The sequence below is a fragment of the Trichosurus vulpecula genome, chromosome 4 (genome assembly GCF_011100635.1).
Source record: "Trichosurus vulpecula isolate mTriVul1 chromosome 4, mTriVul1.pri, whole genome shotgun sequence".
NCBI classification, from domain to species: domain Eukaryota; kingdom Metazoa; phylum Chordata; class Mammalia; order Diprotodontia; family Phalangeridae; genus Trichosurus; species Trichosurus vulpecula.
This window is the reverse complement of record NC_050576.1, coordinates 307,426,719-307,453,086: the sequence shown is the minus strand read 5'-3', so window position 1 is coordinate 307,453,086 and position 26,368 is coordinate 307,426,719. Positions and strand designations below refer to the sequence as shown.

Sequence of the window (26,368 nt, the reverse complement as noted above, 5' to 3'; positions counted from 1 at the left end):
AGATTTTATTTTAAGAAACTTATTGATACCTTTGATTTTGTTACATTCTAATCAGAAAATATCTCCCTTATATCTACTTAACCTTCCCTTAAAAAAAAAGTTCAGCAAAGTCAAGCAGTTGACATCTGACAGTATATGCAGTATTCCGTAGTCATAATGCCCCACCTCTACAATGAAGGGAGGGTGTGGCACTCCTCAGCTCTGCTTAGTGGCAAAGCTGGGTTATTATAGTTACACAATGTTTGGGTTTTTTTTAAAAAAAATTCTTTCCATTTACGTTGTTGTAGTCATTGTGTATATTGTTTTCCTGTTTCTTCTTACTTTGTTCTGCATCATTTCAAATTATGTCTTCCCATGTTTCCTTGAATAACTTTTTTTATGGCAGAGTAATGTTAAGATATAGCTAGATAGCATGGAAGATAGAGTGCTGGTTTTGGAGTCAGGGAAGCCTGCATTTAAATTCTGTTCTCAGATAATTCATACTTGTGTGACCCTGAGCAAGTCACTTAAAAGCTCTGAACTTCAGTTTCTTCATCTGTAAAATGGGAGTGTTAATAATATCATGAACCTCTCAGGATTGTTGTAGGATCCAATGAGAATATATGTAAAGAGCTTTGCAAATCCCAAAGTATTTGCTATTATTTTTCCATTTTATTCTTGTTTGATAGTTTTGCCATTCCATAATCAATAGGCACCTACCTACTTTTTCAGTTCTTTGCTACCACAAAAAGTACTGCAGTAAATATTTTGATAGATATAGAATCTTACTTTTTTTGCCTTTGACATACTTACTATGTATGAAATGGGATTTCACAATCAAAGAATATGGGTAATTTAGTCCTGAAGTTTTATTAAAGTGTAGATTAGCTTTTCAATAAGAATTGTCAATAAGGTGATTTTTAAGAACTTACATTACTAGGACAGGACTTAAAATTTCATGTTACTTGAATTGTGTATTCCCAGTCTGTGCTGTTTTGTAACTTAGGCAGCCAAAACACGTACACATAATTGATCTAATTACCTTGTTGTATATGTCAACAATGACAGCATCATTCATTGTCTTCTCAACATCAGCACTTTGAAATCATCACCCTAGGTTTGGTTTTCTGTTTTAATTATGCTCTAGTGTTGAAGTTCCTTGAGAACAGGTGTTTTAAGTTTTGTCTTTGTATCGCCAGCAAAACATCTGGTAAATGCTAGTTGCTTAAGAAATGCTTTTTGATTGATTAGTTAAGCATTTAAAAGGAATAAGAACATCAAGTGGGCCATCTAATTCATTATTAGCTACCTAGTATAAAGTGGCTTTTATTGATGAACTTGGTGCTGTTAAACCTATACAATTAGATCTATAAAAGGAAGCAGCAGAGAATGTCCTTGTCAAAACTCATCATTTTTATTGCCTCTCACCTTGTACTTTCAAAGACATTTTGTTATAATTTAAAGATAGGGACTCTTCTTTTTTCCCTTGACCTGCAAAAGTCACTTGCAGTGTTTAGATTTATCCTTAGATCTGGTATTAACGTAGCTATGATGATAGTGCTGGTTCCCTAAAAGTGCTGTATTCTAATTAACTAGTTATTACCTCATTTTATCCTGCCATTATGATTTATAACTTGCATCATTTCGCTTAATCTGTTTGTATGGTATTGATTTTTTAATCTGAATATAGGTAGCCACCTCTGTCTGCCTCATGAATTCATTAACATATAATGGGTTTTCCAACCTAGAAAGAAAATGGCAAATCTCTATAGTATGTATGCTGAAATAATGCAGGATAATGTGTATTTCAGTAGTAATTAGTGATAGTTTCTTTTATAAACTCTATTAAAAAAGATATATTTCTTTTATGTTGAAATTTGTAAAATAAAAGCTTGTTGAGGTTTTGTTTTTAAATATCCACAGATCTTTTCTTTCCTTGATCTTCCCACTGAGAAGATTTTTGTTCATGTATTAGGCATCTGAGAAAAGCCTAATATTCTTTTAATTTCTGCATGATTCTGAAAGGACATATGCGAGTTTTTCAAATTTAAGGTTTTTTTTATATTGATCTTTAGAAAGTATATCCATTATGAATATACATATTTTAAATATTATTAAGGACTCATTTTCCAGAGTTGATTTTTTTTTTTACTGCTTCTTCAATAGGTTTCTATGATACAGGAACTTGTTACTAGTTATGAAGCTTCTCTAAAAACATGTGACTTCTTTAGTCCTTATGGTAAGTCTAAATTAGATTGAATTTAATTTCTAAGCAGTTTGTAGTCAATTTGTAGTCCTTTTTTGAATGATACAGTGTTAGTTGTTTTCAAGCATTGTTGGCTTTTGACTTTATTGTTTATCTTTTTTTTTGTTGCAGAAAATGGAGAGAAGGAACCTCCAACAACACTCCTCTGGGTTCGATATTTCCTGGCACAGCACTTTGACAGACTTGGCCAATGCTCATTGGCTTTAGATTACATTAATGCTGCAATTGCAAGCACTCCAACTTTAATAGAACTGTTCTGTATAAAGGCAAAAATTTATAAAGTAAGTTTACTTTGATTTTTTTCAAATTGTATATTTTTTGTATATTTGTATATATAAAATTGTATATTCATTCTAAAGTGGCTGCATATATATACATACATATACACATATACACATATATACACACACACATATATACATACAGAGAGAGAGAGAGAAAGGTACATTGTAGATAGGGATATTAGAAATGTGTTCTCAGTGCAAAATAATGTTGTATTTTAGAGCCAATGTGGATTTTGATTTAAACATTTAGGTAATACCAAAGATATCATTCTATATAAATAAACTTTTATTTCAAAAGTGCGGATGGCAGATTTAAAATTAAACTTCTTATAGTCTATGTTTTATGATATGATATTTGTCCTTTAGTGATGATCCCTTGGTCTCTTTTAGCACATAGGTAATTTAAAGGAAGCTGCTAAATGGATGGATGAAGCACAGTCTTTGGACACAGCTGATAGATTCATAAACTCGAAATGTGCTAAATACATGCTACAAGCAAATATGGTGAAAGAGGCAGAGGATATGTGTTCCAAGTTCACAAGGGTAGGAAATATTAATATCCATTGGAACATTTGTGTTTTGGGCATGTGAAGTATAGTAAAACCTCACTAATTAGGACTGATCAAAAGAATGATCATTATGAGCAAAAGTTATGAATTATCAAATACAGTTGAATTCCATTAAAACATAACTTGTTATTATATATGTTCAAATATGCCACAAATTAAATAGTATCATACAAGTTCATACTTGTAGGATTCCTATACTTGTAAACCCTTACATATAGTCAAAGTATGATAGAATGCAGTTGACCTTTAAGAATGAGTGTTAGGCTAGGTTCTTGATAACAATTAATTTACTTTTTCTGTGGAGTTTTATTGTTTTCAGGCACATATTAAATAGTGAAACCAAAGACCATTTCAGTGTATTGAGTTATAGGGGGGAGGAAGTGTGAAAAGGAAACTTTATTCAGACTATATAAAAGATTAGACCTGGAAAGGTAGATGAAGGGAAGGAGAAGCTGTTATTGAAAAAGCTGCCTTTTTGGAGACATTGAAGAGGAGTAGTGGAGAGAATATCAGGAACAAAGACTAATTAGATGAGCTTCTGCAAAGTTTAACAAGCTTTTTTACAATTTTGGAGGTTGGACTACATAACTTCCAGACCTTCTCCACCTCTAAAATTCTGTAAAACTGAGGCAAGGTTCTGAGCAAAGGACAGTAGCAGCAGTGGAAGAATGAAATTGACCAGGGCTTTGGTTTATGACCCGTGGTAGGTACTCTGAATAAAGTAGCAACTGTAAGACTAAAAGCATATTTATTATGATTATTAAAACCAATACTGTGTATGAGGTGTCCATTGTTGTTATTTGTTAGATTGGTGTTCGTTAATGAGTATACTGCTAATTCACAAGATTTTATTAGATTTACAAATTTATATTGTTGGCATAAAATTTTCCATGGTAAAATTAAATTTGTTCTTAGTGTTGAAGGTTTATTATGTATTCTAATAGTATGTATTTTTTTCCAGAACAAGAGTAGTGTCTAGAGGTAATGCTTATTTTCAATAGAAAAATACCCTTTCATGAATATCTGCTATTTAGATATTATAGTCTGATATTTAGACAACTGCTAACTTGTCATTATTTTTGAAAGGGCTTTTAATAAAAATTTCCATCTTTATTTTCATGTAGAATTGGGAGTATTGAGGACTAATGGCTCTGAAATACACATGTAGAGTCTTTGAGGTACTGACTTGAGCTTACCAAGTAGTATTTCTTTGGACTATTGGGGAAGTTGTGAGTTTGAGCTTCTGAGGGGCAGGGACTGCATCTTATTTCTCTCCCTTAGAACTTTGCACATTCCATTATCCGTAGTAGGCTTTCAATAAATGTTTGAATGAATAAAAGTATTAGGGTGATAAATTTTGAAAGAAAAATGTAATCAAGGTTGAGTATTTGTAAAAATTGTAAGAGAAAAGAATATGTATGAAAAGTGCTCTAAATATTTGAAAGCTTACAAAATTTGAAAGCGGAAGATTTTAGGAGGTTAGTGTGGTACAGGCCGTAGGGGGTCCTAGACTAGGAGTGTAGAACCTAAGTTCCAGACTTGGGGCAAGTCACAAACTCTTTGGGCCTCAGTTTTTCATCTGTAAAATGAAAGAATTGGTCTAGATCAGTGGTATCAAAATCCAAATATGCATGAGGCCACTAAACTGTACATAAGTATCCCTGTGGGCCATACATTTGCTTAGAAAACTACATATTAACATTATCTGTGTTTTATTTATTTTGTTAAATATTTCCCAAGTACCTTCTAATCCTTTTCAGGCCACACTAGGGAGGGAGTGTTATGATCTTGGACTGTCTGTTTGACACCTACTCTAGAGGTTTTTTCTAGCTCCAATCTAAGGTCCTATGATCCTTTTTATTCCTTGTCACCTTGCCGTACAACTTTGGAAAAAATCATTAAACTTCTCCTAGCCCCAGAGTGGCTTTTTGTTTTTGTTTCTCTCAGCCCACATCACCCTCATAACTTTATTTAAACATTTATTAAATGCATACTGTGTACAATGTAATGTGTTGGATTTTGAGGACAATAAGTAAGACACAGTCTTTATCTTCAAGAAACTAATTCTTCCCAACATTCCTAAGGCAAAATAATTTCCTCATTGCAAATTGTATATTTTTTCATCATTCTTTCCACAAAGCACATTGCTACCAAGCAGTTTTTCATACATACTTTATAGTGAACTTTTAATGAGTAAGAATTATGCACATTGAAGTGAGAGTTCAAAAGGAAAGGGAGGAAAGATTCTTTTCAAAATGTGCTTTTGCCACTTTGCCTTTATGGTGTGGAAAAATGCCAGACTTCAGACATCCACCATCCCTTTGTACATATTCCCAAACCACAAGGTAAACAAAAAAGGTCTACTGAAATCCTCCACTGAAATCCTCTGCCTTATACAATCCTTAATTACTTGGTTTTTTTTTTAACCCACAGTAGATTAGGAGCAGCAAAGTAGAAGGGAATTAGCTAATTATGATGCCAGAAAAATAAAAGCTGACATGATATCCAGGGAGAAAATAGGGAAGAAAAGGCAGATCCCAGAACTGTATGACTGTGCAGTAATGGATGCTCATAAAAAGGGTTTGTGCTGGGAAGTTGTGTACTTCATTAGCAATCTTCCTAGATTTCCCTTAAAAATGTTAAAAGTGGAAGCTTTGATGCTTCAAAGCATAAACTGTACTTATTTGTAAAATATATGTTGGTGAAACACTTAATTCCCCACCAAGTGTTGGATAATACTAGGAGAGTGAAGTGAGAATCTAAATTGTATGAGAAATTTTGAACCTTTTGAAAGGATGGGAAGATTACTTATAGTAGATCCTTTATATTATTTCTACTTAATTGAAATCGTAAACAGTTAATTCAGAGTAGAATGAGTTACAGCTATGATTTTTATATTGAGAGGTGGAAGAAAGCAAATTTAAATATAATAGAATTTAATTCTATTAATAGAATGGCGATCAGAACTTTCTGTATAAGAGAGAGTGAGATTTTTAGGACTTCATATATATATGTTCACTAAAGTTTTACATACTCTCATTTCAGGAAGGGACATCTGCCATGGAAAATCTAAATGAAATGCAGTGTATGTGGTATCAATCAGAATGTGCTTCAGCTTATCAGAGACTGGAAAAATACGGTGAAGCCTTAAAAAAGTGCCATGAAATAGAAAGGGTAAGTGGTTGAACATTTTGGCATCTTCTGTCTCCAGAGGTGGTTAGCCATAGATAGCAGGTTTGTTTCTCTGTGCCTGTCCATTCCAATTCCATTGGGAACTATTTAAACTTGCAGAAGTTGTGAATAGTTGTTTGTCCTTTTGGCACTTCAGGTTTTCATGATTTTCACAGAATTGTTGTATTTGCATCTTAGGGAAGGGAAAAAAAAACCAACTAGCTGGCATAATTTAATAATGATCATAATTTAATAGTTTCTGTCCTATAATTTGGCAGTTATTTAATTTTCCACTAGTCTGGAGGGACCATTTAAGCATATGGCAATCTGTAGGGCCCATTGAATTTATTTTTTCTTCAGTACATCAGGATCTAGACCCCAGCCAGTCTCTCTCCAACTTGTCTTCCTGTCTTCCCAGGACATTCGTACTCATGTGCAGCGCTTTTCACAGCAACCTGTGTCCAGTTTGAAGGCTTTTTTAAAAAAATGTTTAGGGATGTGCATGCATGCACGTGTATGTGTGTGTGTGTGAGATGTCTTACTGTTCCATACTTTTAAAAGGTTTATTGAGGAGACTTTTCTTTTCCTTTGTGTGAATTTTGTTTTCCTGTTCTTTGTCATCTCTGAAGCACTCTCCTTCAAAATGGACAACAGGAGGAAAAGAGCCGCAAATGCACCACTTGTGGCAGTTCTCAGCAGCCCTCAGTTGTGGGGTCATTCTGCACCACTGTTCCCATGCTGACGCAGTATAAACCCACAGGCATCGTAGTCAGGTGAGCCTGATGTCTGCACCATGGCAGTAACTTTGGCCTTTTCTCCATGTGAAGACACTGAGGGTGTCAACCCAAAGTGAAGACATCTTAATGGGGGACATTGAAAGGAGTGACCAACTAGAATTAATTATATCCAAGTACTTCTAGGGACAATCTAGATTTTGTGCCCATGGGCTGGTAGATGTCTTAATCGGTCTGTCTAAGTGTCCAATACCTGTGGGAACATTTTTTATTCATCTTTTTCTTGTTACTCTGGAAGCCTATAAGGTTCCTGGCTGAAACAAGCATTTAATACCTGAACATTATAAGTTAGTCTTTTTATGGGGCAGGGTGGGAATGGAAATGACTGAAAAAACCCCAACTTTTCCATTAAAGAAGAAAATGCAGGTTTTTGATGACCAGTACTACACCCATGGGAAATTGGTCATCTCCTTAAATAGGTCATGAGACTGCCATTTATCTGCTAATGGTAATTTCTTACAGCTCTAAATTGGAACAATTGGATAAAAAGCACTATACAGAATGTCCAGTTATCATCATAACTGTGACATTGTATAGAGAGGCTATATATTCTTTACCTTAGATTCTGTTCCCCCAATAGATTTAGCTATAGTGTACAGAATATACTTTTATATTTACCAGAATATAGTCAGTGATTTCTTTAAACTAGATTTAGACTGTGCCAAAAAGCAGAGCATAAAATCCCTAAATCCTGTTTAATATATTGATTCATACTTATATAGAATAACCAGGGACAAAAATCACCCCCTCTGGACATATACACCAATTGCTAATTAAATAAACTATTATTATAAGTCTTAAAGTAGCAATTGGTTGTGTTTGGAAAAATGGAGTGAACTGGAAAAACTGTAGAAAGGATTTCACTGTTAATATCAAGGCATTAGTAAGCCAGTTTTTCCTCTGCAGTTAAAAATTTGTATTAAAATTAAAAAAATCTTATTTCCCTTCTCTTAGTAAAAAATGTTAATTCAATATCTAAGTATTGAATTCTAAATAAATTCAGTATCTAAAAAGATAAAGTTTGTTAAAGGTAATAAACTTGAGAAGAAACTCAGACTTCATTTTAACTAAAAATTAGAGAAACTGAATTATCATCTTTAAGGCATCATTACAGTAGTCGCTGGTGAGGCTTATCAAAAAATTTTTTTGAAGGACTCTCAAGTGTCTTCCATTTACACAAAATTTCACTTTCTTCCTATTTGTCTTAGATCTCTAAAATATGCTAAATGCTCTCTTCCTGTTTTTTCTTATATCTCTAAAATAAAACTCAGAGGGTAAAGAGAAAACAATTCAAATCCATGTCTGATTTCTTCGATCTAACTTCAAGAAGTCTCACGTGAAGGACAACATTATTCTGAATGTTCTTTCATTCTTTTTTGTACTTTATGTATAAACATGCTAGAGTTCTAGGATGATCCAGAAGTTCGTATTTAGCATCTTTCTCTTTTTGATATCTTTTGTAGGGAAAATAGCCCCTTTTATTGAAGACAATGAAAATCTGTGCTGCAGGATCATATATTTTGTACATCTTACATCTTTAAAGAATTGAGGTTTTAAAAAGTTGGTTTTCACTTGTCTTGTGCATTTGTAGTGCCCAAAGTACTGCAGTCTGTACAACATGTTCTTAAAAAAGTCTTTGCTTAGATCCAGAACCATAAGAAATTCATCACTTTACTTATGTTCCATTGGTGCTTAAGTCTTCTTTATCAATAGCAGCTACTTTATTAAGGAAATAAAGTGGGTAGCTACCTGGCATTGCTAAATTGTCTAGTGACTATCGAATTACTACTTCTTTAATCCTGAGGTCTTTTGTTACCTGTCTGCACATAACTCAGTATTGTTGTAGTCTCATGATGGAAGTCTGAGCCATTACAGTGAGAAAGTTTAAGGAATGTTGGGAAAGAGAAGTAAATGGCTTTTCTTGAGTCTGTAATATCTTGTCAAAAATTTTGTTTAACTCAAACCTGATTTTGACTCATTAAATCTGTTCTTCCTGGTGTCTTTCATTACTTACAAACGAAATTATAGATCTTTGCTTCACTCCTTTGTCATATATGGTAAATGTGTGTTTTTTCCTACAGTTTTCTACAGTTGATTAATTTTCAGACTTTCACTTGACTGGCTAATATACTAGTAGACTTATTGGGGATTTCATTTTAGTTATTAGCTTTATTTTCTTTGCTTTTAACTTGTCTAGCTTTTCTTAGTGTTATAAAATTTGAGAGTAAAAATCCTCCCAGGTTATTAAGTTTGTCTTTATTTCTATGTGGCATCTTTATACCTTTTCCCTCAAAAAAGCAGAAATAACAAAATGGTATAAATTGCTTAAGCTATCTGTATACTTTTTTGTCTGGTTCAAAGTGATTTTAATCCTAAACTAGCTACTGTGCCAACCCTAAACTGTGTAACCATGTAACTAATGGAAGACAGGTGGAGAGAGGCAGCCTGTGGGCTGTTACTGATAAGAAAATGATATAAAAATTTCTAGATCTAAATGGTTCCCTCCTATCTTAGTGAACAGAAGCATGACTTAAAATATGTTTGCTGGAATATATTTTAACTGGTAAGAAGCTTATGTGTTGCCTTTTTTATTTAAACTAATGCCTGTCAATTTTAAAAATGAACAGGGAAAAAAAATCCATTAATTTCTTAATGGTTTTCATAGTTATTCTTTCACTTTAAGTACTGATTTTTTTTTCACCTTTCTGGGTCTTTCTCAACAATGTTATTGAACTTAAAATTTTTCTCGGGTGTGCTAGATGTAACTTGGTTCATATTAAGGAAAACTACCTCTTCATTGCAAAATGCACATCTTTTCACCTTTGTCAAAAAATAAGTCAATTACATTTTTTTTCCATATGTGAATTGACTAGCTCTTTGATGGGAAGGAAGTTCATATGTATGTTTGTTCATATGCCTACTACATGATTTCTGAAAAATTTGCAAATTAATATGAACTTATTAACTTTGTCCTTTATACACTTTATTTTCTTGTGTTATACATATGTAGTCCTCAACTTCAAATTCCTTTGTTAGAACAAAACTTTAAAGTTTAATAGAACACAGTGGCCTTGGCACTGGCTTTGGGTGTTCAGAGACCTTGGCTTCACATCTTATCTCTAATACTTAATACTTATGTGACCTTGGGCAAATCACTTAACCTACGTGATCCATATGTAAAATGAGGGTGCTGAATCACATGACCTCCAAGGTTGCTTCCAACTCTATATCTTTAATCATTGTGTGGCTTGTGTTTAGTTGAATGTGTCCCTATCTTATCCAACTGGCTAAAATTGTCGAAAGATTATATACCTCTTTCTCCTATTACTTCTTTCCTGCTAAGAACCCTTCAATTTTCTCCATTCATTTGACTTTAATAAAGGGGCATAAAAATTAGGAGAACTATTGAGTAAGGAAAATTAAGGTGCAGAGATTCTAGAGGAGCATTCTATCTCCATTGATTCATACATGGGAAAGACAGATGAGAGCACTTGACATATGAGGAAATTTTTTTTTAAATGAAGAAAAATATAAACAAAAACTTGAAAAATAGCAAATTCTTTATGTTAGGCCACTGATGTATAACTTGATAATTGCCTTAAAATGTATCAAATATGAAGAAATGCTGTTTCTCTCTATTCAAAGAAGATAGAGCTAGAGGAAATAGGTGTAGATTTCAACAAGAGAAATATAGGTTAAACACAAGGGAAGATTTATCATGTAAGGGTGATTCAGTACTGGAATGGGCTGCCAAGAGAAGTTGTGAATGTTTTAAATTGTGCTTTCAAATCCCAGGTGTTTTTCTATATAGAAATAAAAATAATTTTCCAGGTTTTAGTAATCAAATACTAAAACCTCAAAACTGGCAAGGACCTCAGAGGTTTACTTAGTCCAGTTTATGTCAGAATGGGAGTCACGACCATGTGTAATAATTTTCTGGTTTTGCTTTTAAGCATTTTTTTGAGATAACAGACGACCAGTTTGACTTCCATACATACTGCATGAGAAAGATGACTCTTCGTGCCTACGTTGACCTTTTGCGATTAGAAGATGTACTCAGGAAACATGCTTTCTATTTCAAGGCTGCTCGATCTGCAGTTGAAATATACTTGAAATTGCATGATAATCCGTTAACCAATGAAAGCAAAGAACAAGAAGTGAATTCAGGTAACTAATAAGAACTATATAAGACAAGGGGATGAAGCTTCAGAATAGCATTTATGCAAATTGCAAGTTACATGAGAAGATTTAATTCCAAATGGACTTGCTATAAATCTCATGAATTTTCTGTCTTTGTAACAGTGGTGAGACTGTGTAGAGAATAATTTAACAGATATTCAGGTCATGATTTTACTTGACTTTGGAGAAGAATAACACAATTTATGAAATTTAATGAACTGAGTAGAATTAAAAGGCTTTTTGAATTAAAATGTCATTTGTAAAATAGGACAAAGAAAAAGAAAACCATGATTTGGTTATATGTAGATTTTATTGCAGTATGATCTCACATTAACTTCTTGATATAAGAAGAATATTAAATGTTATATTCTCTTATTCCTATTGGTTTCATGCATACATACCATGTAATTCCTCAGCATCAAAAATGAAAGTATTTTTATATTACATATCTGAGGAATCAGTATTGATAGTTTACAAAAACTTGATATCAACAAGTTAGGCCTGTGGTTTGTATGAGTTCAATGATATTGCAAAATAATATTGTTTTTGCTGTATGAAACTTTGAATAAGAACCTTTGGCTTATTTTGGTATTTGTAGAAAACCTTTCAGCCAAAGAATTAAAGAAAATGCTCAGCAAGCAGAGAAGAGCCCAGAAAAAAGCTAAATTGGAAGAAGAGAGGAAACATGCTGAGAGAGAACGGCAACAAAAAAATCAGAAGAAAAAACGAGACGAGGAAGAAGAAGAAACCAGTGGTCCCAAGGAAGAATTAGTACCCGAAAAACTTGAAAGGGTGAGACAGATTTATTCGAACAATATCTCCACGTTCTGATATTTCTATTTGATAGTGACATAATTTCGTCTTTGATTTAGAAGTCACTTCATAGTCCTGACATCAGTAATAATATTGGTAAAAATGACTGTCAATTGATAAAAATTAATTGCATGAACAAGTATTTTGTAAACTTTAAGCATATTCTGGCCTCTTTATGATTTATGCTTTATATTTTAGAGGTATTCTTATTTTCACAGTTGCACAAAGTTCTAATTATTTTAAGGGTGTAGATACTCTGTGAAACTAGAAGCCAAAGGAAATTGTAGCTAAACGGGAGATGATGCACAAATTCTCCCTAAAGAAGCATATTAAGGAGTTGACTTTATCATCTATCTAAAGGCAATAAGAAACATTTCACAGGAAACGTTTGATCATCTCTTATTTCAACACTCATGGCAAGCACTTGCAAAAAGACCTTCAGGAAGACACTTGCAGATTATGTTCTGATATCTGTTGTAGTTGGTGGTAGAGCAATTTATATAATGATATTACAATAAGAACTTAATAAGACCTTCCAAAATAAATTGTCATATAATTTAATCTTTGGTAATTTCAATGCAAAGGTAGACACAGGGGGGGAGGTGGTGGAAAATATGGTTCCAGAACTAAGAAATCAGGGAGACTGAAAACTTGTAAACTATATAGAAGCTTTTTGACTCTATAACTTTTTTCTTCAAGAAGGGAATTGAAAGGTTCTTGCCTTGGTGAATTTCAAGTAATATCACAAAGAATACAACCACTTCTATTCTTATAGTCTATTTGTTCCTCGCACACAATCCTCCATCTCGTGACTCCCTGTATTTTCACATGCCTAGACTTCTCCTGTGTTTTGGCTTCTAGGACTCCCTTCAGATCCCAGCTAAAATCCCACTTTCTGCAAGAAAACTTTCCTGATCCTCCTTAATGCTAATGCTTTCCTTCTAAGATTATATCAAATTGATCCTGTCTCTGTCTTGTTTGTGCAGTTACTGTTTGAATGTATCTCTCCCATTAATGAGACGAGGAGCTTCTTGAGAAAAGGGGATGATTTTGCATTTCCCCAGCTTTTAGCATAGAATCTGGCATAGAGTAGGTGCTTAACAAATGTTTGTTTTCTTGATTTGTTGACTTCTAATGGATAAGTCATTTGTTCAATATTGGAATAATTTCTGAGTTAGCTACTTGTCTTGGCCAATCACTGTTTTGTTAGAGCAGAGACAAAAATCAGTACTAAAGTGGAAGCAGAAATTAAAAACAGCAGATACAGTTGTGATTTAGATAATTTCAGATTGGATTATTTATTAAAGCTGTTAATATTTCAGAATTGGAAATTGATTTTGAAAAATAGACATTGAAAAAAGACAAGCCAACAGTTTGTAAAGAAGCTTAACTGATGTAAATCAGTTCTCTGAATAAGGATTATTAGGATTCAAATATGAGAACTCCATCTCACAGCTCCCCAAGTGCTGCATGGACAAGTAGAAATGGTATTGAAAAAGGAGAAGAGGATAAGGATAGCTGGACTAAAACAAGTATACACAAAATGGGTTCAGGAGAACATGATGAAACATTTCCCTTTTCTTCAGTGGACTTCAGGGGACTCTGCATGGAGAAAGTTTTATGTGATGTCAGATGTGGCCACTGTATCACTTGACTCCTGAATTGCTTTTCTTTGTTGAAAAGAAGGGATCAGTGGGGCAAAAGAGAGCACGAAGAGAAATGACTGATGTTAAAAAGAGTAAAAAGAAGACAAAATCAGTTCTTAGTGCTATGTTTTAAATGACATTGACTTTCCTTTTAAAACAGGTAGAAAATCCATTAGAAGAAGCTATCAAGTTCCTTCGACCACTTAAGACTCTTGCTGCTGATAACATAGACACTCATCTTTTAGCATTTGAAATATACTTTAGAAAAGGTAAGGTGATTTGAAGCTTTTTTTCTTTTAGTTTGAATCATTGATTATTTTAGGAACTACACATATTTACCATTTTTTATCCATTTGGATTGCCATGGCCAATTTAATTACCAAGTGTCCAGCCTGGTGATGAGGCTTTTTGTACTTATAGTTGGTCATTCCTCAAAAACCACACTTAATATTATCAGAGCCATACTCACTGGTTTATAACCTGCTGGGGCGTCCCAGAGCTTATACTTTGCTATTGCAATCTTTGAGAACTCAGAGTCATCTTTATACTACAAAGAGGCATTGGAATAAGACTGAACAATCGAAAATTAATATCAGACAGAGAGCTATGGAGAGGTTCATGGTAGGTGTGAGCAAGCTGTTATTTTTAACCAATGAGAAACTTCAGAGAAGAACCCAAGCAAAAAATGCTGTCAGGTAAATATATGATAGGAAGAGATGATGGTATGAGCAGCCAGCATGTTCCACTGATATCCTAGAAATTCCAGGAAAAAAGCAAGAGAGACCTCCAGCACATTGGATAGACCTCTTGTGGTAAAATTTTGGGAAAATGTGGATAGGAGTCCCACAGGATGGGCATGCGTGGTCAGGTTGCTTGCCATCTGTGTTGCTGGAGAAAACATCCAGATCTGTGAGGTCTCAGATCCAGTTGAATTTTTCACATTCATAGAGACCTTAGCCAGTGACAATCACTTTATCCAACTGATTACCTGTCATATGATTCCTTTTTACCACAGTACCCCAGAATGGTCTGTACTTGAACACCTTCAGTGGAGCACTCACTGTTTTGTGAGAGCGTGCATTCTTCTTTTGGACATTTCTAACTTATATTGAGCAGAAATCTGCTTTCCCACCCATTGGTCCTAGTTCCACCCCGGTGCCACATTAAGTCTCTTTCACTTGCCAGTCTTAAATATATTTGATGACAGCAATTATGTCATCTCAAATTTTCTTTCCTCAAGACTAAACATCAGCAATTCTCTAACCATCCTCCTTCATATGACTTGATCAGGATACTTAGTAGCCACTCTACTCTGGATGAGTTGTAATGGCTCTCCTAAAGTGTAGAACCCGGGAGGAGTACTTCACTTGTCTTCTTCAGTTCTCTTTAATACATTGCTTGGGAATTTAGTTAGGTTTTTTTGGCAAAAATTCTTTTAAGGGAAGAAGTGAGTAACAATGGAAGCCACTCAAAAACACTATGAAGAAATAAGCAAAAATGTCCATAGTTTAGCTTTTCAAGTAAATTAGCAAATGGGAATGATCCACAAACTATATGTAATCAGATGCTTCATCATAGAAATTGGTTATCACATGGACCTTGAAGTTGGCATAAGGATGTTTGCTTTGGATTGTTTTGTTGTGTTATCAAAGCCTGATTGGTATGTCCTTTCTGTTGGAAAGTTGAAATAGCATACTTATTAATAACTTTTAATTAAAATGCATGTCATAGTAACAGGAATAATCATTGAGTTCAGAACCAAGACTTAAGCCCAGTTTCCCATTGTCATCTTTATGGTTCTACCGATCTAGTCCTTGGGTCTTTTAGCCATTATTCAATCCAGCATCTATGTTTTCTACAGGTTTTATGACTTCCCCTCATCCCAACTTGTTAAGACCTAGGAAAGAAATTATTCTCAATGATTTTTTTCTCCAGTAACTTAGAGGAAATTCCTCTGCTCTCCAACATGAATTCCTCTCTCATCACTCCTCTTCATGGATATTAGCCAGGTCTTATTACTGCCCCATATTGATTCTCAGGAATATTCCACTGTCACCCAAGTCAGAAAGTGAAGTGACTACACTCATGTACCTCCCGCTATTCCCTTCAGGTTAAGATGTTTTGCTCACTGTGTGGCAGAGATACTTCAGGCATCCACCAGAACTCATTGGATATCGCTTAATCATCCAGAAAAAGGGGCTTGCTCCCTGTCTACACTACTACTACTTTGCAACAGAAATGCTTCCTGTTATGATTAAGATCATATTAGGACATACATGTATTCAACTCTATTATTGTCCCTAGGAAATTATTGAAGTGTGGAATTTGGATATTAGGGAACATGGAGCACGGAAATCCACTCAACCATCTTTGGAGTTTGTGCCCCAAATGTTATATGAAAACCTTTTTTTCAAGGTCATTTGAGCTAACTTAATCTAGATTTGGCAGACTTTAAATTTGAGGAGTCTTGCAAACTAACACTGGCTCACTTATCAGGATACCAGATTATTGCTGCTCTTCGCTGCTAATCTTTGGGGAAATTGGAAGAGCAATTTACAAATTTATTATATTTTTACAGATGTCATTTGTTAAAAATTTTAGACTGTATGTATATTACCATTAGGTCTTATAGTCCTATGTTCAAAGATATGTGTGTGATTAACAATGTCGAGATATTAAGACTGTCCTTTTTGTAGCTGTGGTTCTTAAGCTCTCTTCCTAGCACATTTTGTTTAAGAAAAAAAAGCTATCTTGATTATTTTATGTTAGGCTAGTCTATTTGTCTTTGCGGTTTCATAGGAAACCATGTCTACGCTGCATTATTTTAACTGTTTTAGAGTTGTCATCATGTCAATTGATTAAGCAGTTTATCACAAAGCAACTGCTCTTTCTTTCCTCTTTTATGTGAGATGATTTACTACATTCTACCTCTCCCTTTCTCTTTTTCCCAGTACATTCCTCTCAACACTTAATTTTATTTTTTAGGTATCATCTCTTCACATTCACCTCACCCTGTGCCCTCTGTTTACATACACACATATGTACACACACATATACATATATACATACACACATATATACACACACATACACAGATACGTGTGTGTGTATTCCTTCTAACTACCTTAATACTGAGAAAGGTCTCTTGAGTTGCAAATATCATCTTTCTATGTAGGAATATAAACAGTTCAACTTTAATAAGTCCCTTATGGCTTCTCTTTCCTGTTTACCTTTTCATGTTTCTCTTGATTCTTTTATTTGAAAGTCAGATTTTCTATTCAGCTCTGGTCTTTTCAACAAGAATACTTGGAAATCCTCTATTTCATTGAAATTCCATTTTCCCCCCTGAAATATTATACTCACTTTTGCTGGGTAGGTGATTCTTGGTTTTAATCCTATCTCCTTTGACCTCTGGAATATCATATTCCAAGCCTTTCTATCCCATAGTGTAGAAGCTGCTAAATCTTTTGTTATCCTGATTGTGTTTCCACAGTACTTGAATTGTTTCTTTCAGGATGCTTATAATATTTTCTCCTTAACCTGGGAACTCTGGAATTTGGCTACAATATTCCTAGGAGTTTTCCTTTTGAGATCTCTTTCAGGAGGTGATCAGTGGATTCTTTCCATTTCTATTTTACCCTCTGGTTCTAGAATATCATGGCAGTTTTCCTTGATAATTTCTTGAAAGATAATGTCTAGGCTTTTTTTTTTTAAGATCATGGTTTCCAAGTAGTCCAATAATTTAAAAATTCTCTCTCCTGGATCTATTTTCCAGGTCAGTGGTTTTTCCAATGAAATATTTCACATTGTCTTCTATTTTTTATTCTTTTGGTTTTGTTTTATAATTTCTTGATTTCTCATAAAATCATTAGCTTCCGTTTGCTCCGTCAAAGTATGATTTTCAGTGAGTAAAGCCCTTAAGTATTCCAGGGCTGGGCTTGATGTAATCAAAGCAGTGCTATCTATGAGTAGGAACATTTATAGGACTTAATCTATGCAAAGTCCCTTTTCCATTTAATCTTTGCTGGACATCCTCCAAAGCAGTGATGCAACTTTTGATGGACATGGGTTTTCTTTCTGTGTCACTTGATGTTTATATTTGAGGAGTCATTGAGCTGGGTTGTCTCTCTTGTATCTTTCAAGGAATCTTGTATGATTTTAACATAATAATGGGAGATCCTTTTTGGGAGCAAAGCCTTTAAGGGAGAATTTTGGTTTATATCAAATACTTTCTATAGTCAAACAGTTTTTTTTAAAAATATCAATACGAGTTACTTGAATAATCGTTTCTTATATTAAAGACCAGTGAAGATTATGTGACCAGAAAGAATGTTTCAGTTCACATTAGAGAGTATTAGACATGTAACAAATGCAGTATCACTGGGAACAGCTTAGGAAGATGGGCTAAAGGAAGTTGATTGTTTTGGAATTGTATTTGGATTGATAAATATAAATGGTTGTTTTGTCCTCATTTTAGTTAGAAACATAACTAAGGAAATATATTCATGGATTTCCTTTTTTGGATCAAGAAGTTAAAAATAATGAATTTATTATTTTTAGTTGTTTTTCTAACACTTGCCCAACATTGTTGAATACCATTTTATAATAGTTGCTGCTCAGAGTGAAGGATCGAGAAAACTCTTTTTCTGATTCAAAATTGCTTGTTTGTCCTCCATAGTTAGTTTTGTTATATGCTTGAGAAAATAATAAACTGAGTACTCTGGGAGGTGGGCAGGAAAGACTACTTAATTAAAATATAGCAAAAAATAAAATATTCTGAATAATTTTCTTTAATTTTATGATACAGGAAAATTTTTGTTAATGTTGCAGTCGGTCAAAAGAGCTTTTGCTATTAACCGTAACAACCCTTGGCTACATGAGTGTTTAATTAAATTCTCTAAATCTGGTAAGTATAATGAATACTATCCATACTTATTCTTAGATTTTTCTTTGAGGGAAATAGTTGTGGCTAAATAAAAATACATCCACAAGACAAATAACACAATATAGAAAATAGTGGTAGTGGCAGGTAGGGAGCATAGATAGATGTGTGATTTCATTGGTATTGGTAACTACTGGTTACAAAACTTCCTCTCCTAGTGCAGTTCAGCACCAGCTTTGCAACTTAAGGTTGTACAAAGCTGCGCGGGCTCCAGAAGGTTAAGCAGTCTGTAGGGTCACACAGCCAATATGTTTTAGAGATTTCCTGACTCAGGCTGGCTCTCTATCCACTGGGACACACCACATATACTGCTATTAGCTAAAAATTAAGAATCTTTAATACAAGCTTATAAAGTAAGAAATAGTTATATTACTTATGTTACCCTTTGTGTTTCTTAAAGAATAGCAATAAATTCATAGTAACATGTATTTACTTATATATACACATACATATGTATATGTGGATATGTATATATCAATATATCCAGAAGCTATGATGATTCTAGGTCTAGCACTGCTCTTGTTATCTTATTGTACAGGAGAAAGAGAGAGAGAGAGAGAGAGACACACAGAGAGAGAGAGAGAGAGAGAGAGAGACAGAGAGAGAGAGAGAGAGAGAACATATGTGTATAGTTTGAGATAAACCTAATGATATCTTAGTTAATGATAAACTTTTTTTTTTAGTGTCTAATCATAGTAATCTCCCAGAAATAGTGAACAAAGTCCTAACCCAAGAAATGCAGAAAATCTTTGTCAACAAAGATTTGGAAAGTTTTAATGAAGAGTTTCTCAAACATAATGCTACCTCTATTCGGCATCTACTTTCAGGTAGGCTCGCTGTAATTTTTTTAGTTTTAGAATCTAGTGAGCTAAATAGCTCTTTATAGACATAGTAACTTTAAAGTCATTAGGATACTACTTAGAAAGTTTCTGTTTTAGTCTATTAAATTGGTAGCCTGGTGGTCGTAGAATCACTGAATTTTAGATTTAAAAGGGACCTCAATGGACATCTAGTCCAACCCATACCTGGAAAAAAAAAATCACCCTCCAGCATACCTGACATGGTATATGTGTGTTGAAATAATGTAGATAGGGATTTTAAAAATTATTTCAGAGTTCTTTATGAATTATAAAATAATTATTTAGAGACTATGGGGAAAGGAAAGTCTAGGGTAGAATCTGTGTTGAATTATATTGGTAAAAATCTTGGTTCGTACCTGCCTGCTTAATGGAAACAACTTTGGGACTTGAACACCAAGATGGCCATAATTACTTGACTACTGGTGACTTGGAGGAACATATTTGTAAAAGAAATCAGGAAGCTCATGTGTCTTGTACTTCTCTTTAAATGCGTTTCCGTTTTGTGATTTTAGGTGCTAAGATGATGTATTTCCTAGATGAATCAAGACAAGAAAAAGCAATTGCTATTGCCACTAGATTGGATGAAACTGTAAAAGATAAAAATGTGAAGGTAAACTTTCACGTTTATAAGTGATGCAAACTGAATGTCTTTGTGTTTCTTTCCATATATAGCTTTACTTTTTTCTCTTTTACTCTTGCCATTTTCTCACGCTCACTGAGACCTGACTCCCTTTGGAAGACCCTGCATTGCTTGTCATCTTTCTGGTACTAGCTACACCCTCTGTTATACCATATGATTTATTTGCTTCCCATTGCCATTTCCAGGTTCTCCAGATTCTCCCTCTATTGCCATCTTTCCACAGTCTTTCTTCCATTGAGGTTCATATTATCCAAATTTATCATCTGTTCCAGATCCTGGTGGTATCCAATACTCAGGACATTGGTCCTCCTTTCTTTCTCCCTTTAAAAAAATTTACTATTCAAAAAGAGAGCATTTCCATATATATATCAGAACATTAAAAGAGGATTAAACATGTAAAATAATGTATTTCATACTGCTTGCTTTAAAAAATGTGTGTGTGTGTGTGTAATGAATTCCACATTACTTTCAAAATTGTCCTGCTTTTCTGTGTTTCCTTCTGAACTTCTTTTTGTTCTCTTAAGTGCATTAAAACTTTTTTTTTTTCCAATGGCCCTCTTTTTTTTTTTTTTGGTAACACTATTACTATCCTCTCTTTCCCTGTCCTAGTCTTCCTTTTTCAGTTAAAAACTGAGATTTAAAAAAAAAAACAACCAATCAAAAAAAAACCCAAAATACAGCCTGAGCAACAAATAAACATGGTCAAGAAAAACAAATCCACACAGTGGTCACATCCAAAAATGTTTGTCTCTTTATGCACCATGAGTCTCTCATGATTGTCAAGAGGTCAGTAAAATGTGTTTTATCTTAAGTCCTTTGTCGACATGGTTGGTCATTGCATTGTTTAAGTCTTTCATAGTTGTTTTACTTTGCAATGTTTCTGTCCTTGTATAAATTGTTCTCCTTCTGGTCACTTCCCTCTGAGTTAATTCATACTTTCCAGAATTCTCCGCAATCTTCTTTTGTGTCATTTTTCTTCAGCTCAATAATATTCCATTACATTTTGAGCTACAAATTATTTAGCCATTTCTTAATTTTTAAAGAGGCAATCCAAGGCACTCCATTAGACACTAGTTCTTTGTCTTCCTTTAGGATCAGGAAGTTTGATTTGCTTGGGACTGTTCCGTCCTTGGTATTATCTTCCCTCTTAGCCCTATCTTTACTTGTTTCCCTGTTGAGTTTAATGTATCTCTATACTAATAATGTGTGCATTTGTTTTCTCAAATTTTTTACCTGCCAGATAATAATGAGTTTCATATGATGCCTTCTCTCACCTTCCCTTTCCATCCATCTCTGTATTTTCTCTTCACAAAATCCAACTATGAGAAATGAAAAGTTCTTTCTCTTTACTACATTATTTTTTCTTTTAACTTTTTTCCCTCTCCTCCCCTCCTCAAACCTTTAGAACAGAATTAGTTCACCCCCCAGCTCTGTTTTTATTCTTTAATTCCCTCAGTATTCTTTGAAGATGTTAAGGTTCTGAAGGAACACCTATTTCTTCTTCCTCATTAGAATGTTAGTAGTGCATCATCATATAGCTCCATCTAGTTGCTCAAATATATTCACCTTTCTAAGATTTTCTGAAATCTTATCTTTTTATTTCAAAGTTCCTATTCAGCTCAAGTCTTTTAATCAAAAATATTTATAAGCTCTCTATTCCATTAACAATCTTTCTACAGGAAAAAATTATAGAATTATACTGTAGAATATATCTATATCTTTGTGTGTGTGTGTGTGTGCGCACGCGCGCATATGTGCTGTTTGTCTTTACAGTGTTACTGTATAAATTGTTTTCCTGGTCCTGCTCATTTCACTCTGCATCACTTCATACATGTCTTAGATTTCTCTGAAATCAACTCTGTAATCACATCTTAAAATCTGTTCCATTGCATTCATATATCATAATTTCTTTGGTTTCTTAGAGTATAGTCTTAGTAGCGGTATTGCTGGTACAAGGTACCATTTAGTGATTTTTTTGCGAATAGTTCCAAATTGCTTTTAAGAATAACTGGACCAATTTAGAGCATCACTAGCAATGCATTAATTGATGTTGATGTGTTTGTTTTCTCACAGCCCGTCGATATTTGTTATTTTCTTCTTTTGTCAACTTTGCCGATTTGATGGCTGTGAGGTGGCACCTCAGCGTTGCCTTATTTTGAATTTCTCCAATTAGTCATTTGAAGCATTTTTTCATCTGGCTATTGATAGATTGGATTTCTTCCTTTGAGAACTGTCTATATCAGAATTGATTTTTTTTTCTTATAATTTGATATTGTTTCATATATATCTTGGAAAGGGAACCTTTTTCAGAGAAACTTGTTGCAGTTACCTGTTCCCCTTGTTTTAGCTGCATTGATTTTGTTTGTGCAAAACTTTTAAAATTTTATGTAATCACAATTGCCCATTTTATCTTCTGTGTTCTTCTTTATCCATGTTTGTCTATGTCTTGTTTCATGTCCAAATATCCCTACGTCCCCTTTCCATATATCTTCCTTACTTCTCTACTTTTTTATGATGTTACCTTTTATGTTTAAATTGTGTACCTATTTGGAGCATGTTTTGGTTTTACATGTACAGTATAGTTTTTGCTATCCTCCCCAGGAGACTATGTCAAAGCTACCAACTATCAAAGTATATGTTGAAGTTGGAGAATTTTGTCAAATTTTTTTGTGGAATTCATTTACTTTACCCTCCACCGTGCATATTGACACGTAATCTGCAACTTCATGGTAATATTTTGCTTGTACTCATCTTGAGCCCTCTAAGGCCAGATGCCCAAGTATCACATAGAATGATATTCCTATCTTTAAGTGCGTCTGTTCATTTAACTTCTTTGTTCTACTCTGAGAAGAGGATGTAACTATAGTTTCTTTCCCCCCATTATCTGTTATATTTATTTTAAAAATAATTTTGTATTTGTACCTTTTGACATTGTCTGAATTTCCCTCTGTAACCTTGTCCTTCCCTACTTCCATCTCCCAGAGAGCCATCCTTTACATACTAAAAAAATTTACCTGGAATTTCATTTTCTGGTTTCATTTATTAGAATGACAGTATTTCTGTGTTTCAGTTTTAGTATGGCCTCTCATTAGATAAAGTTCTTACAGACAATAGTTTTATTAATGTTTAAAGATTATTTCTAAACTGTGACTCTTAGTGTAATGTGTGTTCCCCCTCATGTTCTTCTCACCCTCCATCCCCCCACCCTTTGCCACTCTGTCACTATTGTTGAAGAAGTAGGAAGAACTACTAAGACTGAGGCCATTTTACATTTTCTTTATTCCATGGATTACCATGGCCAGAGAATTCTTTATTTAGTGGCCAGCCTGCTGCTACTGAGCCCCTCCCTAGTTAGACTGGTCTCTAGGCAGCAGGCATAGTTTGTCTCTCAGTCAATACTTAAAGACTCCCTAGTATGGTAAAACATGATGGAAGTTGTATTTCTCTCTCCTAGCCCTTGTGTATTCAGAGAACAAGAGAACATCACTTTTGTGGGGGGCCTTGCACTTAATAGGTGCAGAATTGTTGAGATGAACTTTCAAACTTGTGTTCATATTTATAGATACAAAATAACCTTCTAAGAGAGCTGTTTTAAGTATGCATTTAGAAAGGCTTTTTTTTAGCACCTACATTTTTAGTTATTTTTATTTTATTTTTGCATTGTTTAAGGATGCTTTTGAAATTGTATTGCTTTTCTTGTGCCTTACAATTTGATTTCTAACAATCTTTCTACAGGAAAAATTTTCCCAACTATAGAGGGGCATAGTGCTTAATTGTATAGTCTATGGAAGTCATCTAGGTTTTCTTAGTGTACAAATTATAGGTTTGATTAAACAGCTTATTGGCAGAGGATGTTTAATTAATTTATATACTTTTACTCTTCTTTCTTTAGACTTTAACAAAAGTTTTTGAAGCACTGGTTGATGGCAGCTTTGGGGTCTGTAATACCCAGTGTGAAAAATACCGGACAGCATGCCATAAACTGTTTCCCTTTTCACCTGCCTTTCTGCCTCCTGCAAATGAGGATGATAGTAGTACTGCATCAATAAACTATACAACTATTAACCATGATGTGATGGCAAATGAAATTTGAATATCATAAAAGAATTGATTTACAATCTCATGGCTGGATTCAGATCAGGGTTACTTTTCAAGGGTGCATTTTAATATCTCATAGACATAAGGTGAATTATTTGAGTAGTAAAATTTAAAAATGGAGTATACCATTAACTTTTGTTCTTCTCCTGACTCCCAACTGTCACTGTTTATATAAATCTTTTCTGTAATCACCATTTGTCATATTTATACTTATACTTGTCTTATCAACAGAACTCCCAAATTATGAGCATTACAGTATATAAGGACTGTTTTCATCTTAGTGTTACAAAAATATGATCATTTCTTACTGGTAAACTTAGACATTGGACAATTTTAGCTAATTATGTTGGATATAATACCAGTGTTTGCCCTACATTTTATTTCAATTTTTTAATTTTAATTTGCCTTGGTGCATTTTTTAAAAACCGTATTACTATGACTATACTGGCTGTTTGCATGATTTTTTGAAATATGGATCCCACTGTATAGAGGTGTCTTTTCAAAATTATAAGTTGGAATTGTTTCTTTATATTTTTCATGTTATACCATTTTAAACACACATTATCAGTGAGAAGTATTGCTCAAATACCAATGCCCTTCTTTTGTTTTCAGAAATACTAATTTAGCAGTTTAACCAAGATACTGCAGTTTTGTGATTTACTAAGGATGTGAAGATTAATTCCCTCCTCAGTCATAGAAATTCACTGATCGGTTTACGTATTTTATACAAGTCGTAGCCAAGAAATGTAATGCTTCTTCACTAAATTGCTTTCAGTACTACTAAGGAATTTATATTAAAAAAGTGCTTTTTGTAGTTGTTCTTCAAAGGGGACAATAGGCTGACTTTAAATTATGATGAAGCACTTTTTTACTCTGTGTGTGTGGTGCATTAACTAGTGAATGTATTCAGACGTACCACATAGCAAAATGAATGTTAAAACTTTGATTGGCTTAGCTAATAAAATATGATCCTGCTCAATAATACAGCTTTTTTGGGGGAAGGCAGTAGCTTTTCATTCTATAGGAATGACTCTCAAACCTTAAAGTGTACTGCGGCTTGTACAGAAAAATTGAAATCAGTCAGTGTTTTTGTTTTTATTTCACTGCTATGTAAATATTTCAGTAATGTTAACTAGACCCTTTAAGGCAAAAACAAGGAGAGATTTTATTAAGACAAGTAAACTGTTCCAATTGAAATGGTTTATTTTTTGCCTGGTGTATTTAGGTTTTGAGTTTTTGGATAAAAAACTCACTGTAAAATCATGCCAACCAATGTAATGCTGTAATAAATTATTTTGTACACAGTTGTCCTTTTGGAGCTGGCTTTTTTGTTACATAAATTGCATGACCATAGAGCATTATTTGTTTTGTATAATGTTCATTTTATGCAGAGGTGGTAAAAACCTAGTCTTAAATCTTTTTAAGTGGTAGAGAGTCATTCTCACCTGGGGATCAAATACATTTAAGTTTCTAGACTTTTCAGCAGTAGGCTTTGTATTTTGTTCCTTATGCGGCTGTTGAATCATCTTATTTGCGTTTGTCATTAGTTTCTACCTAATCTTTAAGAAAAACAATTCTAGTGTATGGCAAAGGACCATTTGCAAAAATGTGTCAACTGATTACCCAACATTCCCCTCCTCCTATATACCTAGCCATGATGTGTTTGATCGATCTCAGCCTTTTGAAAGCTGAACTTCTAGGGAGCAGTATTTAATTGACTTTTGAATTTGATAATGAGTTCTTCATAGATGGTGATGCAGTGCTTGGTTGGCTGTATTTGAGAGGTTATTTGTCTGTTCATAGATTTAGAAGAAGTGACTTTAGAGATCACTGAGTACAATCCCATCATTTTATCTCTCTTTATGAAATGAATGAAACATTTTACTGGGGAAAATTAAGTACATTTAAAAAAATATGGCATGGGAAAACCTTATAGTTAAAAAGATGGACTCAGCAAATAGTGAACGATTCTTGCTATATAGAAATTAGTGTTATGTTACCCACGAATGGGCAGCTAGGGGCTCAGTGGATAAGGCACCAGACATTGATCAGGAGAGGCTGAGTTCAAATCCTTCTTCAGACACTAGCTGTGTGACCCTGGGCAAGTCATTTAACCCCGTTTGGCTC

The 26,368-nt window shown here is 34.0% G+C and overlaps 1 protein-coding gene across 4 annotated transcripts in view; it reads left to right on the top strand.

Annotated features, from left to right (window-relative positions):
* NAA16 (N-alpha-acetyltransferase 16, NatA auxiliary subunit) overlaps nucleotides 1-25,545 on the top strand; it is a 92,528-nt gene extending 66,983 nt beyond the window's left edge. For 2 of the 4 annotated variants that reach the window (XM_036757642.1, XM_036757644.1), the window contains 11 exons: nucleotides 2,146-2,218; nucleotides 2,357-2,526; nucleotides 2,920-3,072; nucleotides 6,144-6,272; nucleotides 11,017-11,230; nucleotides 11,841-12,034; nucleotides 13,862-13,970; nucleotides 18,509-18,607; nucleotides 19,327-19,470; nucleotides 20,016-20,113; nucleotides 24,036-25,545. In XM_036757642.1, the coding sequence (XP_036613537.1) occupies nucleotides 2,146-2,218; nucleotides 2,357-2,526; nucleotides 2,920-3,072; nucleotides 6,144-6,272; nucleotides 11,017-11,230; nucleotides 11,841-12,034; nucleotides 13,862-13,970; nucleotides 18,509-18,607; nucleotides 19,327-19,470; nucleotides 20,016-20,113; nucleotides 24,036-24,236 (1,584 nt within the window). In that variant the 3' untranslated portion in view covers nucleotides 24,237-25,545. Of the gene's footprint in view, nucleotides 1-2,145; nucleotides 2,219-2,356; nucleotides 2,527-2,919; nucleotides 3,073-6,143; nucleotides 6,273-6,898; nucleotides 7,043-11,016; nucleotides 11,231-11,840; nucleotides 12,035-13,861; nucleotides 13,971-18,508; nucleotides 18,608-19,326; nucleotides 19,471-20,015; nucleotides 20,114-24,035 lie in introns of those variants that run through there. The other 2 variants (XM_036757645.1, XM_036757646.1) reach the window with 2 other exon arrangements.
* Nucleotides 25,546-26,368: the final 823 nt, after the last annotated feature.